At 43.0% G+C, this 15,776-nt stretch overlaps 1 protein-coding gene across 2 annotated transcripts in view; it reads right to left on the bottom strand.

Annotated features, from left to right (window-relative positions):
• Positions 1-14,428, bottom strand: part of deptor (DEP domain containing MTOR-interacting protein) — a 42,143-nt gene extending 27,715 nt beyond the window's left edge. Inside the window, exons 1-4 of one of the 2 annotated variants that reach the window (XM_087847999.1) lie at positions 14,002-14,428; positions 13,741-13,833; positions 9,289-9,467; positions 6,381-6,504 (exon numbers count right to left, since the gene is read on the bottom strand). In XM_087847999.1, the coding sequence (XP_087704125.1) occupies positions 6,381-6,504; positions 9,289-9,467; positions 13,741-13,833; positions 14,002-14,015 (410 nt within the window). In that variant the 5' untranslated portion in view covers positions 14,016-14,428. The remainder of the gene's footprint in view (positions 1-6,380; positions 6,505-9,288; positions 9,468-13,740; positions 13,834-14,001) is intronic. The other variant, XM_087848000.1, reaches the window with a different exon arrangement.
• Between the last annotated feature and the right edge of the window lie 1,348 nt (positions 14,429-15,776).

Genomic DNA, 15,776 nt, shown 5'->3' with positions numbered 1-15,776 from the left:
AGCTCAAAAGCTTCCTAGGACTGGCGTCTTATTACAGGAGGTTTGTGAAGGGCTTTTCCTCTATAGCTGCACCACTCTTCCGCCTGCTGCAGAAGGACCGTGACTTCGTCTGGACCCAGGACTGTCAGCAGGCATTCAACACCCTCCGCAGATCGCTGACAGAGTCCCCAGTCCTCGCCCCCCCTGACCCCACCCTGCCTTTTGTCCTGGACACTGACGCAAGTAATGTGGGGCTGGGAGCTGTGTTGTCGCAGGTTGGGCCGGAAGGTGAGAAGGTGGTGGCGTACTTCAGCCGGGTCCTGAACAGGAGTGAGCGGCGCTACTGTGTCACACGACGAGAGCTGCTGGCCGTGGTGGCAGGGGTGAGACACTTTAAGTACTACCTGTGTGGCACATCATTTGTTATCAGAACCGATCATGCCGCCCTCCAGTGGCTGATGTCTTTCAGGGAGCCAGAAGGACAGGTGGCTCGCTGGCTGGAGGAGCTCCAAGCCTTCAATTTCACTGTGGAGCACAGAGCAGGGACGCACCATTCTAACGCAGACGCCCTCTCTCGCCGCCCATGTGCTGCAGCTGGCTGCCGTTACTGTGAGAAGCGAGAGGAGATAGAACGGGAACTCACAACAATAGACGGAGCAACACAGCTCGCCTGCAGGGCTCTTCTGGTGGTGGATGCAGCGGAGTGGAGGGCACGACAGGAACAAGACACTGACCTGCTGCCAGTCCTGCAGTGGCTGGAGAGGGAGGAGCAACCCCTTTGGGATGAGGTCACTGGGTTTTCCGTCTGTACCAGGGGGCTGTGGGCCAAGTTTGCAGCTCTCAGGCTGAAGGAGGGGGTGTTGGAGCGTGCCTGGAAGGATCCTGCCACAGGGGAGGAGAGGTGGCAGGTTGTGGTGCCAAGGTCGCTGAGGTCAGCTGTGCTGGAAGCCTGCCATGGGAGCACTGGCTCCGGCCACTTTGGGATCTCCAAGACCCTCCGCCGCCTCCGCCAGGGCTACTACTGGGGTCAGCAGCGGAGGGATGTGGAGGACTTTTGCCGCAGCTGTGATGCATGTTCCTCGCACAAAGGGCCACAGGACCAGTCCCGGGCTCAGCTTCAGCAGCAACCAGCAGGAGCTCCAATGGAGCGAGTAGCTGTGGACGTCATGGGCCCATTTCCTCGTACAGACAGAGGAAACCGCTTTGTCCTTGTGGCCATGGACTATTTTACCAAGTGGCCGGAAGCATATGCCATCCCAGATCAGGAGGCTGAGACTGTCGCTGATGTATTAGTGGAGGGGATGTTCAGCCGCTTTGGAACAGCAGAGACCCTCCACAGTGACCAGGGGCGTAACTTTGAGTCCAAGGTATTTGCTGCCATGTGTGAACGCCTTGGGATTAAGAAGACCCGCACCACCCCACTTCACCCCCAAAGCGATGGACTGGTGGAAAGGTTTAACAGGACGCTGGCCCAGCAGCTAGCCATCCTTACCTCAGAACACCAACGGGACTGGGACTACCATCTTCCCCTTATCCTCATGGCCTACAGGTCGGCAGTGCAAGACTCCACCCAATGTACGCCTGCCCTGCTCATGTTAGGGAGAGAGCTGAGAACTCCTGCAGAGTTGGCTTTTGGGAAGCCCCCGGACGCGCCAGAGGCACCACCAGGCCGGGACTACGCAAGGAAGCTGCAGGACCGGCTGGATTCTGCACATTCCTACGCCTGGGAGCAGCTGGCGAAGGCAGGCCTGCGCCAAAAGAGGAATTATGACATCACCACTAAGGGGAGGCACTTCCGTGCTGGGGAGCTGGTATGGGTCTACAGCCCAAAGAGAAAGAAAGGACGGTGTCCTAAACTGGATTGCAGCTGGGTGGGGCCCTGCAGCGTCCTGGAGCGAGTGGGGGAAGTTGTTTACAGGGTGCAGTTGCCTCCTAGAGGGAGGAAAGTGGCGCTGCACAGAGACCGGATGGCCCCCTATAGAGGGCAGTCCCTCCCCTCCTTCCCTGAGGGACGTGTACAGAGCTCCCATGACCCTGCACAGAAGGACCCCCGGCCAGAGCGGCGTTCCCCTCCCTTGGACCCTTCACCTCAAAGCCCCGAAGCTCCGTGTACACCCCAGGGGCTCAGGAGGTCAAGGAGGGAACGCAGGTTACCACCCCGCCTCAGAGACTGTGTTGTTCCCTCGGGGACGAGGAACTTATTGCTGGGGGGGCAGTGTAACGATGGTTAAATGTTATTTTACAGTGACATGTTGGTTATCTCTGCACTCTGTTGTTATTTCTTTAAGATACATGTTTGGTTGTGCTGCAGGAAAAAGGGAGTTAATGTGTGCAGGAAGGGGAGGGGGGTCCTTGTTGTTGCGTGACTGTGCGGGACTGAAGTGAGGTGCGGTACGAGGGCACTCTCCCCGGAGTTAACGGCCCGTTTGCCTGTGTTACCGAATAAACGGACAAACTGAGATCCAAACGTCTGGTTCTTGTGAACGTTACAATATATATATATACATATATATATATATATATATATATATATATATACAGTGTTGGGGAGTAACGGAATACAGTTACTCATATTTTGTATTTTAAATACGTAACGGCGGTACATGTATTCCGTTACTCCCCAACACTGGGTGTGGGACAGTCTAGTGTAAAAATAAAGTTATTAATGGCTGAATTCCACTGAGCTGCATCAGATTTATAAGAAAGCTGTTCTTCATGCTCACTCTCACACTGTCATGGTTTTACTGGGCAGATAAACAGATCAAAGCTATGTTAATGTACAGAACTGTGCAAAAGTCTTGAGCCAAACCATTTTTATATATGTTGCTGGAAAAATTAGAAGTAGGTGCAGTGATTTCTAGATGTTGGCTGCCTTTTGTTCTGTTCTTTATTAAGATGATCCCACACTGCTTCAATAATGTTGAGGTCTGGGCTCTGAGGAGGCCTATGGATGTCTCATGGTGTTTCATTGTCTTTTTATGTATCCACGTATGCTTTTACTGTATTGGCATTGGTGTTTGGGATCACTGTCATGCTGAAATATGACGCTTTTGCAAATTTAGACACTTTATAGTTTGTATTGCATGGTGGAACACAATCTGACGGCACCTTTCTGAGTTTATCATTTGCCAAGATCTTCAACATCACTGGCTGAAATGCAGCCCAAACCATGACAGAGCAAATTGTTGGAATAAAAACACTATTTTTTTATCTGCCAAACTGCGTTCTCGTTGGCATTTTTATAGAAATAGGAGGGAAACTGGCAGATAATAACAAAGTGCCTAAAGATACCATGTAAAATTAGCCCTTTGTTAAGTTTTCGGGTATGTGTAGACACAACCCTGGTTCATCCCTTGAGTTAGGTGGTAGTTTTATGCTTGCATGATTCATAGCTCAGTGTTTTGTGGCTTAACAGACAAAAACCATTACTAAGAAAATAGTCAGAGACAAGGACTGCACTGAAAATGAGTGAACAAAAGCAGCCAAAATGAAAAAAAAAATTAAAGCAGCATGTAAGGGAATAAAGTGTGGCTCAAGACTTTTGTGCAGTATCCTGTTAGTAAAGCCTTCTTTTTTATGTGTGATGAAATGTTGTCATGATCCTGAAGTTTTGACCGAACACTTTGGGTTTTGCACTAAAGTCTTTATTACTTGATGCTCCTTTGGGCTCTTAGTTTGTTTATTCTGGACCTTTCTCTTTAGTCTGGGGTTTGGGTTTCAGTTAGTGTTTTGCTTTGTGATTACTTTGTGTAGGGGTTTGTTATTTTTTCTTGTCTCTTCTCTAGTCTCGTGTGTATTGTGTTTAGTTTTGCTTCCTCTTGTCTCATTGGTTAGATTCTCTTCACCTGCACTTGTATTTCCTACAGTAATATGGACTTACTGTCACAACTAAAATAAATACCAAATTGAGTTAATTCTTCTCTGAGTCTGAATTCGGGTCCTCTTCTAGCTCCATCCCATGACAGGTGTCTTCACTGAAAAAAAAGATTTATGCTAGAATGTCTTCCATCTTATTTTACTGTGCTAGCCTGGCAAACTATAACTGAAATTAATGAACGGATAATTCTTGTACTAAAAATGCCTCATGCACCCTCTGGCAACCACGAATTTCTATAGAAAATATTGTTCATCTAGAAATAAGGATGTTTCAATCATCTATTTTTATATCCACTTATCAAACTTGTGGGAGCCTAACCCCGAGGCCATAAGGATGAAACATCCTGGGCACTTTAGAGATGAGTCAAGAATTTTTTAATAAACGAATCAAAGTATTATATGGTACGATGTGCTGTATAGAAGCCTTATAATAAAACCACATTCCTGACAGCTTGATAACTTGATAACTGATTGGTTCTTGTGTGTCTTAAGTCTCATTCATTCCAGTTGTGTAGTGTTTACAAGTGAAGTGATTACCAGGAACTAAATCATAGATTGCTATGAAAACAGGAAGCGTAGGGACAACAACCTTCCCTCAGTGGGATATGAGTGCACTTTGCACTCGAGCACAAGAGACACAGAGATTGTTTTTGTCATAAGTGCAGCAGCGAAGCAATTCAACCACTAGGATAAGTGTGTGTGCGTGCGTGCATGTGTGTGTCCTGGACTGCACCGCGGTGATTACATAAACACATAGCTTTGAGGGCTGAAACGACAGATGTCTCCCCTTGGAATATTTCTTTCTCTTATGCAATAACTGTGTATGTGTGTGCTGTCTCAGGAACGCATAAGAAATAGGTCTCTGTTAATAACAGTATGCCACTGTGTACAAATTAAAAGCGGCACAGGACGACTACAGTGCATGAGTCCAAAAAAATAATGCCACATATACACAAGCGAGAGGCAGAAAGGAAGAGTTTGGTGGTTTTTTTATATTTATAAATTGTTAGTCTCCTATTTACTGGAAAAACAACACGGTTACAGAGCTAATCATGCTATTTGTGGCATCGCCCCTTTAAACCCAAGCGCTCCTCTAAATAAAGCTATGACTCATCTCTATATCCTCTAATTTTCCTAACTTTGCAGGCTTTTATCACAAAAAACAGGCATGCTCAATGCAGTGTCCTCTAATCTAATTGAATCGAATTCAGCAGCAGGACAAATTTTCTAATTAATGGGGGTGGTATGTCAGATGCACTCAATCAGCATGCTGTGCAGAATGACATGGACTAACAAAGAGATACAGAGGACGACAGGAAATGTGTGGATGGAATGTGGCACAGCTTTCCAAGTAGCCATGAAGCTCCAAAAACTGAAACCACATATCAACATAAAGTCACAGTTCACCATTCATGCTATCAAATGCTTTCACAGCTACGGTCTTTAAAGATGACCTACTAGGTTCATTTCCAAGCCTAGACTAGAGGCTTTGCATGATGTAGAGCACAAAATATTCCTAATTTATCTTGTTCTGAGCCTCGGTGCAGTCCCACAGTTTCTGGGAGGGAAAAAAACAAGTAATTTTGCTTCCCATGACCCTTCCTGTAAATCAGCTTTCTTCTGAACGGCTTCTCTTCACAAACAGGTTTGACAAGCAGCTAGTTTGAGCTGCTGTGCCTAAAATGAGCCACACAGATAATATAGATACTACATCATGTTGATCAGAGAATTCATTTGCGGTATACTTAACATTATGCACCAGAGGTTTAACATTCTGGGAAATTTTTCATCTACCTCGGAGTCAAATCGGGAAATTGATGCTACTCTTGAGTTTGTTTTATAACTAAAGCTTGACCCAGAAGTCCATTTGCTTAGTGTTAAGGGCCAGATTTACTAATGCATGCACCAAACAAAGTATTGTCTGTATTTACAAAAAGAGCACAGTGAAAAATTACGTGTAATCGTTGGGAACGGTTTCTCAATGCCAAAATATAGGGAGGGCAATATTTAAATCAAGTATGTAAAGTGATTTACTAACGTTTGTGGCATGCAATTTGCTGCTTATAGTGACAATATGTATTAATGTTTTTAAATATTGAATTAGTATATGAATTTAACTGCATCTGTGTTTAGCAAACAGTGCAACTTTTGTGACTTACCAGTTAAACCAACCACACCCATGAACACTGTTTAGGGATGGCACACATTAAATGCTATTTTGTCCTGTTTAGTAAATCTGACTCTAACACTGGGAAAGGGTAAATGGCAAAATTAGCTCAATCCAGAAGCTAGAAAATCATCCCTGAAATTGACTGATCAGCTCAGGTTCTGCTGGCTACAAAAAAACTTCACAACTGGGAAGCTAATTACTGAGAGCATATTTTGTCACCTTTACACAGAGACTTCCTGGTCTGAACCTTCTTCTAATCTAGCACTTGGTGTGGAAGCAAATGTTTAAATGCAACACAGTATCCTTAATGCTACATTTTAAAAAAGGTAAAACAGAAAAGTTTATTTGTTCATACTTTTCATAGATCCTCTGGCCCCTCATAAACACCTTGGCTTCATTATCCAGCGGGAATGTGCCGTCATCCTTCCGGAAGCGGTAAAACAGCTTCATGTCTTTGAAGTCCCGGTGCTCGTCACACACTGAACGCAAAAAGAGGCAAAGAAAGTTAGATTAAAGGGCTAATCTGCAAAAACACTGCCACATTTTTGTTTACTCTCCCACCCAGCCGAGATGGGGTTTACATATTTGTCTGTCCAAACTCAGTTACTAGCTTAAACTTCATTTTTGGCAGACAGAAATGAGTACGTCAGTGGGATATCTCAGGCTGAGCAGTTTGGAGACAAACGGCCAAGATTCAGATGGCCTGGAAATCGGAGGATCGTGGATGGAGGAGTAGTAATAAAAATGAATGCTCTGCCTTCCAGTAATACTGTCTATGTCATGGCGGTGGGTCTGTGACCCAGCATTTTGAGTTTATTTTGTATGTCTGATTTCTTATGATGTATTAGAGTAATGGTAAGTTCTAGTGTTATTATTAGTATGCCTTAATTAGGTTTTGTTTAGTTAAAGTTTTATCCATGCTCTGTTTCCTGTGTAAGTCTCTCCTCCTCTATGTATGATTTTAGTTATGTCTGTGCCTCGTTCCTCTTATCTGTTCCCATGTTCCTCTCCTTGCGTATAATAGTTAGTTTTGCTTCCCCTGTGGCGTCATGTTCATGTGTCAGCTATGTTCTCCGTGTGTTTCCGCTTCCCTCATTACCCTTCTGTGTATTTAAGTCCTTTATCATCCTTTGTTCAGTGTCAGGTTGCCTGTTGAGTTCTTGTCATGTTTTCAGGTTTTTTCATGTTCGTGTTTTTATCATGTTCAAGGTTTTGTTGTCTGTCACCTGAACTTTTGCCTAAGTGTGCATGCATCTACCTTTTGTTTAGTACCTTTTCCCAGCCACAAATAAACGGCTCGCTTTTTGTTTAATTATAGTTTCATTCCAAGTGTCTGCATTTGGGTCCTCTTCCTCCCTCCACACAGGCTGCCATTACAAACGGTGACATGTAAAATGCATACATGTAGCATGTATAATGTAAAATGAATTGGTCCAGGCACAAAACCCTGTGGAACTCCATTGTTATTATTAACCTCCGTTATTAACCTTAGTGTGTGAAGCTCCATTTACATTAACAAATTGGAGTCTATTACATTGCTGTATAGTATCTATTCTATTTTATCTTACCCTATCCTATTGTGTTTTTCTTAACTTTTACTGCTCTTAAACTTGTACTTACTGCTGTGACCAAAAGATTTCCCACATATGGCACTAATAACGCTTATCTTATCTTATCTTATCTTATCTTATCTTATCTTATCTTATGATTCAAACCACTGCAGCACAATACCTTGTAATACTTGTGGCATGCTCTAGTCACTGTAATAAATTATTGTGGTCATAAGTGTAGTACACTGCAATGAGGTTAAGCAGGACAACCACAGAGGTCATACAACTACTCTTTAAAGAACTTCTGAGACAAAATAAAGGTTGGTGATTGGCCTATAATTAGCTAAGACAGCTGGGTCAAGTTACTCAAGACTCTAAATAAATGTTGGTAGTATTTCAAGTAGCTTTACGTAATGATACAAGACAATGATACGTGTTGTCGATGAAACAGCTAGTCATGAAGAAAAGAGGAAGATCACAGAAGATCCATGTAGGTATTGAAGGAGGTCATGCAGAGAGATGATGTGACAGAAGAGGATGCTAGGGATAGTGTGAAATGGAGGAAGATGATCCACAAAGGTGAACAACCGAAAGAAGACCAAAGGTTCTTGCTACCAGTTCAAACCATGTCTGAATGATGTCCGTCATCATTTGGTGACTTATGATCAGCACTTATAACTTTCTAAGTTAAACATTAACATATCATAGTGGCTCTTACATTTTTTTAATTTTCAAGTTATGTTTTTCAAACATTTGTGTCCAATTTTTCCATAATAAGTATTTGGTGTATTTTATTTTTAGGCATGTTAACCTTCATTGGACAAGATGGTACAGAGAGTAGGAGAGTTTGAGGGGAAATGGTCTGGGTCAGACTTGAATCCAGGCCCCTGTGACATGGATTCTAGCCCCGAGTATATCACCTGCCAACACAGCTAGCTATAGCACCACCCAGCCCATAAATTCCTGAGTTATGGCTTATGAGGTCACAGTGACTTGGCCCTTTGACTTTTGAATTCTAATCAGCTCATCGCTGAGTCCAAGATAACAAACTTGGCAAATGTAATGGAATTCCTTCCCTTCCCTTTCTGTGATACTGCAGTAACACGGTGACACTAAAGAACCCTCTCATCAAAACCAGTTCCAATCATGAAGTCTGTAAATTTCTGCAGAATTTGGAGACATTTAAAAGAAACTGCTTTAACGAAAACCCCCAAACAATGCCTAAATAACAACATGGACAATTGTTGACAAAGAACCACTACAGGAAGCGGCTGTTAGAGAGTGACTGAGAGAACCCAAAGCGTATAATGCAGGCAAACGCTGTCTTCATGCAAAGAAACACAGATGCACACAGAGAAACAAAAGCTGTCCTGATGTTTTCTTTCAGACTGTATAGAAGCGTTACAGGATCACAGACTGGGTTTTGACATTTATTCATTAATCCATAGACTAGTTTCTATATGTTGGCTCTGTCTAAGTAATAACTTAAGAGGAAAAAGGCCTCTGTCAGTGGTCAAATGTGAAGCAGGTATGAGACGCTCCACTGGAGCCAAATTGGCCAGGAGACCCAGAGAATCATCCATTAAGAGGGACGGCTTGTTCCCAGAAAATGTCAGGAAGAAAACAGAGGGTGAGAGAGAGACCCTTGCTGTTATAGAAAATGGAAAATCCACTCTCACACGCATACACTTTCTCACAGACACACAGCTCTACCATGGTGAATGATGCTCTGGTCTAAAAGTTTCTGCACAATCTTGATGGCCGTGTCTCGATCTGAAGCTTCCTTGTGTTCGATCAGCCAATCAATGAGCTCCTTAGCTACAAAGCAGTTCGGGTAAGTCCGGAGGTGGTGCCTCCGGTCCTTGATCACCTTCGCCTCATGGAGCCGCAGCCTGTAAACAAGTAGGAGAGGGGAAGAAAATCTGACTTCAGCACAATTCCTTAGAAATTACACCAGAAATTGGGTTTTTTGTTGTTGTTGTTGTTGTTTGTTTTGCACCTGAAAGGATGCATTGATTTTGTAACTTATAAAGAGACTGTAATAACAGTGAGGAGAGACCAGAGCAGCATGGTGTGTCATTTTACACTCATTTTGCTCATATGTTGCTGACTACATGTCCTGATTTGGTTATCAATGTGAGGGTATCACAATTGAAATTTAAAGTAGAATGAAAACACAGCAAATGCATATTTTTGGTTTGAGATGAAACACAGTATTCAAACACTATCTGCAAGGATTTATAAGGTTGACTGCATGATCACATGATGAACCTCTCAATCCAAACTTAAGTTACATCATGGGCCAGAGACCGCCCACTTTGATCTTGAGATCAAACCAGTGAAACTCCTCCTTATGTCAGTGTAAAAACATTTAAATAAACATTTAAACCCTGAGATCTCTTGATAATCAAAGTGTTAGTTCAACAGTACATCTCGGTTTTCTGCATGATAAGCTTTGGTAACCCATTCCCACACTGTCCTGCATACATAAAATCTGAAGTTTCAAGTTTCTTGTTTTTAAAATGTGAGCGCACTATAAAAAAGCAAATGTGCACATTTCTATAGTAAATAGTGAAAAATAAGAACTTCTCTGTCATTTAATTGTTTATTTAATAACTTTTCTGTAGATGGGAAAACTTATTATTAAAACTTATGAAAATACAGTTAAAAAGTTAAAAATCAATGCACTTGTTCACATTTTTTAAAGCTATTGAGTCTTTGCTGGGCTCATTCTGGGCCCCGGGCTTTATGTTTGGCACCCCTGGTGTAGATCCTTCATGTGCAGGCTTCACAGTGACCTCTAGCTGAACCTAGGTATTGTGAAACAGCCCACCAGTCTTAGCCAAGCTTCCGCCAGCTAGCTAGTTCCACTTCATGCTGAGTCTGTATGCAGCTGGCTAGCATCACGCCGGATTAGCTATGACAGCAATAGTCCAAGCCGACCCAACTCTACTGCCAAGACTCACGATGGGCAAACAAGCTCCTCTGAAAAACTTGGAGACTTTGCATCCATGCAATGCTGACATCATCCTCTCTGTGTATTTAGCTCCGGTCTAATCCTCACATAAATTCAACTGGAGAGGAAGCAGAAAGCAAAGTCGTTTCATTTCTTTGACTTGTGCTGAATCACACAGTAACAGGGAGAAGCTTTTCTCAAAGAGTCTTTGCCTACTGGCATGCCGACTCCCAGGCTGGAAGCATTCATGAACACTTAATAACCATCAGACTCAGCCACAGTGCAACACATTATCTATTCACAGCTATGAACTGGTCACAAGACTTACTACAACAGCTGCATGTGCCTGTTCTTCCATATAGCTGCTTCTCTGTCTGTTTTTAAGCCATCTGCCTGAAACTGATCTGTTTTGTGATACAAGGAGTCAACACGATAGAGCACAAACAAGTGATAACATATTTTAAAACAGTCTGCTGTTATCAGTAACGGAAACTGTGTCATTCATGTTCCATGAGCTTGACTCATGATAAAGTGAGCTAACAAAGGTGTGGGCTCTGCTTGCTCTCATCAGCAAAGTGTAATCTTATACTTATGAATGCTGCGGTTCTCAGACTGAAAGGGAATGTGACGTTTTTAAATCTCTCATTGCGTTTGGTATGAGCAAACACTCCAGGACAAAGCTAAAAGAAACAAAGGAATTGCAGCCAAACACAGAAGGAGAATGTCAGACATTAAACTGTCCCGTGTGTAAGAGTGTTTCCAGGATTTTTTTTTTTTTAAATAGGATGCAGCGAAGGGAAACCAAGAAGGACCATGGGTCATGTTTAATCAGATAACTCTGTCATTAATAATATGAAACAAAACTAATTACAAATATTCACAAGCTACAGTGCTGTCCAAAGGTTTTTGCATCCCTTATCTCCTTATATTTTGCTTCCAAGGAGCCAGACCTAATTGTATTTTTTTTAATTGGTCTTGAGCAATAGTTCTCCAGGCTTTCTGAAGGTCTTTCAAAAAATTTTCTTTCGACATTGGCTGCTTTGTTACCCTCATTTTCACTCTAGTCCTTGTATCGGACAATTTTTTTTTTTGTTTGTGAAGCTACTTAACACTGACCTTTGAGTCATTCGAGTATAAAACAAATACTGTACATAAGAGAAAACTTAGCCAAGAATGAATTTTAATTGTATTTTAGGCACTGTGCTATTACCAGCCAGCTTTGCTTGCATTTCTTTAGTTAAATATATGAAAAATGCCAAAGATAAAATTGTGCTTGTGCACCAACAAGGTGTTATTAGCTGAAGACTTTGCAGCATGGTGTGGAAAACTGGGCAAGTGGTGATCCTAAAAAACCACCCCAAACTATCCAGAACAGATGAAAAGTCTCTTAAAGTCATGTCCTTAAGAAATAAGAAAATAGTGAACATATAGAGAAATCGGGGGTGGCCCGAGACCTTTGCACAGTAGTGATTCGTGATTTTTGGCTGCCCTGTACTGTAACTATACGGTGGCCACAGGATTTAACAGTGAGGTAATGAAAACGGGTTGAAACAGTAACCATGTTTTCATTTCGCAGAGTGTTAGAAATAAAGGACAGTGCCTGACACAATTTTTCCGACTTTCTATAGCCACACTAGCCACTGAAGGAGACTGCACTTACCCGCTGCACCGCATTAACCTAAATGTTAACGTCAGCATTCCTAAATGCTCACAAAGGCAATTTAACTTGCTGATTGCAAGCATAAATAATGTTTACTATATTCACTGAAGGTCATTTTTATATGTATACATACATACAAAACAGCAGCCAAGAACAGTTTTGGTTTCTATTCATGCACTATCCATAGTATGGGAAACGCTGACCTGGCGATGGCAACAGATAAAATTCAATTTATTCCCCAGTGTTTGTCCATCCATAAAGCAGCCAACCAGCTTTATGTGGCACCAAAATCTATATGTGTACCAACTTCATTTTATTTTATAATATTCAATTTTTTTTGCAATCCATCAAATAGTTGAACTGTTCAAGCGTGAAGCAAAGCAGGGACAAAAAGACATCTTTAAAACTGTCAGGAATTAAGATTTAGGCCAGAGAGCAAGTCTTACAAGCCACAACCTTGAGTCCTTTCCCCCAGAACAGCGGCATCTCAGGAGACCCTGGAACAGCCTCCACAACCAACCTTTCGTTCACTGACACTGACCACAATGCCAGCTGGCAATCTCAGTGTGCAGCAGTGCCAAGGACACTGACACACACACACATGGTGAGCATATAATGATAAACAGGGAAAACTGTTGCAAGCAAACTGTTAAATCTCTTTAGGAAGACTGAAGTGATACTGCTTGTGGTTCTTTAGAAAGCAACATACTTCAAAACACAACCACAAAAACATACTTTAGCCACATATTTCCATATAGTTCAGTTGGGGGCTGAAATTCCAGGCATTGATGCCATGCTTTACCAACTGGGCCTCTATTCATTGCTGGGGGTATGAAGTAGTGAATGAACTGCTGGTTATGTAGTCTTTTTTTCTTTTTTCTTTTTTCTTTTTTACAGTACAGTGGGTCAAAGGGTACAGCATGTCAACAACACTGCTTGCAGTGTTGGTACAAATCCCTGATAGGATGAATGGGCAGGGCTTGATAATGACACCGGGTTAGTAAGTTCATCATTCTCTGTGGTGCTCAAAGGGCACTGTATAGATGGAGCACCAGAAATGAATGCTGCAAAGCAGGATCCTGCAGATTCTGGACATTAAAGTGATATAGTAACGTGAAAATGCGTTACATAGTGGAGGTGAGGAGCAGCAGCGTGCATGAGGAAGGTTATGCATGTGCTAATGTCTTTGTTTGGTTGTGCATGGTGCAGTGGGGCAAAAAAACAAAAACAAACAAGCAACAACAACAAAAAAACAAAAACAGGCTGCTGTACCCGTTTGCATGGGGAGGGAGCCACATGACTGCATGGTTATTAACCTGCTGTCAAATATCCTCCCAAAACCCGCTTCCCTAATTTACTGTCATGGCCTTGTACATGTACCCAAAACATGCTGACATGAGCATGCATAGTAACTTAAAAACTGCTAGGAATTCCTTGCTATTAAAGCTGTCAAATCACACGAAAGGTACCACAAACTTTGCCAAAAACAAGGTAGGACGCTACACCCTGTGAATTCTACGAGAACTTGGAGCTGAACCGACCGACATACCTGAGCTGTTCCCCGGTGACAAGCACCTCGGCCAGACGCTCCAGCTCGGCAGCCTTTTTCTGCATGGTGTTCCCGATGCCGTCCATCTCTCTGCTGAAACAAGAAGCAAAAGGGCAGGGGGGTTGTGTTTCTATGCATCCAAATGTGCATCACTGCTTTTTAGGTGACAAACGCATAAAGAATCACCGGATTGGACAAAGGCGTGGAGAAGATCCGTGCGCTGATGACAAACAATGCACTGACACCTCGGTTTCTGCTTACCCTTCGAGCACCATGGAGAGCGATGAGAGTAGGATCGCAGGTATTCCTTGGATGAAAGCGAAAAGGGGAATTATTCCATCCCGGGAAACACGAGCAACAATGCCGGGAGTGAGACGCAAAAACAATCCAGGCAGCGCCTCAGTGCGCCTGCAGCTTCATCAGCAGTTCTCCACTTTCAGTTCCCTGGATTGGAAAAAAAAAAAAAAAAACCCAAACAAGAAAATCTACTCTTACAGATCAGTGCATGCATGCATGCCCCCTCCTCCTCGTAGTCTCCTTGAACCCCTGCGTTTAATCTTTGAATTCAGCGCTGGTGACAGCAGCTCTCTCTCTCTCTCTCTCCCTCCGTGCGGTGCTCGGTTTGTTTGCCCCCGCGCGTGACCAACCACACGAGCTGACTGCACGTTTTCTGCACGGAGCAGCCGGAGCCCATCCACAAAGCCCCCGCATTGGGAGGACTCTGCTGACGTCACTGGGGGAGTTCACCGAAGGGGCGGGATTACAGAGATGTGTGCGTGTGTGAGCGTGTGCAGGTGTGCGCGCGCTCGCTTCTGGAAAGAATGAGGTAGGATAGGTGGGACATGAGGGGGTAATTTTAGCTACAAATTCGGGTTGTACACCTTTCTCCTTTGCATGTGTTCATGTATTTTCTAGAGGGAAAAAAGGCATTCAGTCATTTACAACTGTAAAAGCAACTGTAACACCTGTGATTTACACAAACTAAATCAGCAACAACTTGGAGCTTAATAATAAGATTTGTTTGCATTTATTCCACAAAATGGGACGTCTCCACCTCCTTTACCTGTTAAATATATATGCTATAGTGTACAAAATAGGGGGGAAAGACACAGAAGGAGATTATGTAACGTCCTATAAAGCAATTCAGTGCAGACAAAGAAATCCAACTGCAATTTCTATTCAAATAAAGTGTGTCAGTGTAGCCTACTTGTAGCTATAAAGGCCTCAGGACAAACTCTCACAGGCAACAGGAATCCAATCATAAGCTACCAAAACATCCTCCTATGGCATGTGAGCAGGGTGTAGCTCAACCTATGCAGCAGCAGCACACAAATTCCTGTGGACATGCACACTGCCCTACATGTGTTGCTCAATGTATAAAATAACAACATAAGTCGTAACTTGTCGAGGAACTGGAAGATTCGTTCCAACTCAAAAACAAAGTATTCTGTGTTCCTGTACATTTATGTACAGCCACTCCTTCATTTCTCTATATTTTGTTTGGAAAATTGGAAACAAGTCCACTGATTTTCTGGATAGAGTATATAAACAAAAAACAAACAAACCAAAAAACAGATTTAGTACCTGTCTAAGAAGTTACGCCGATATCTTCTTTGGATGTTGGCTGCATCCTGTTCTGTGTCACAAGCATCCCACACCGCTCCATTGTGGAGGCCAATCTATAACTGATAGTCTTCCTCTGTGCATCTTTCTCTTTTACTGCATTGGCTCTGTGTTTGGGGTCATTGTCATGCTGAAAAATGAAGCCGTAGCTGATTGGATATTTTAAAAGATGTTGTTGTGTGGTGGACCAAAATCTGATGGCCCTGCTTTCATAATTCCATCAATTCTGACGAGATCTCCACCACCACAAATGTAGCCCCAAAGCATGACAGAAGCCTCCACTGTGTTATACAGATGGCTGTAAACACTCACTGCTGTACAGCTCTCCTGGCTCCTCAGTAAACACCAATAATACAAACCAAAAATGTAAAATCTGGATTAATCACTCTGTCAGACCTGTTGCCACTGATTTT

The sequence above is a fragment of the Neolamprologus brichardi genome, chromosome 11, assembly GCF_056152115.1.
Source record: "Neolamprologus brichardi isolate AB-2024 chromosome 11, ASM5615211v1, whole genome shotgun sequence".
NCBI classification, from domain to species: domain Eukaryota; kingdom Metazoa; phylum Chordata; class Actinopteri; order Cichliformes; family Cichlidae; genus Neolamprologus; species Neolamprologus brichardi.
Note: the sequence above shows the minus strand (reverse complement) of the source record. Positions and strands in the feature narration are given on the sequence as shown.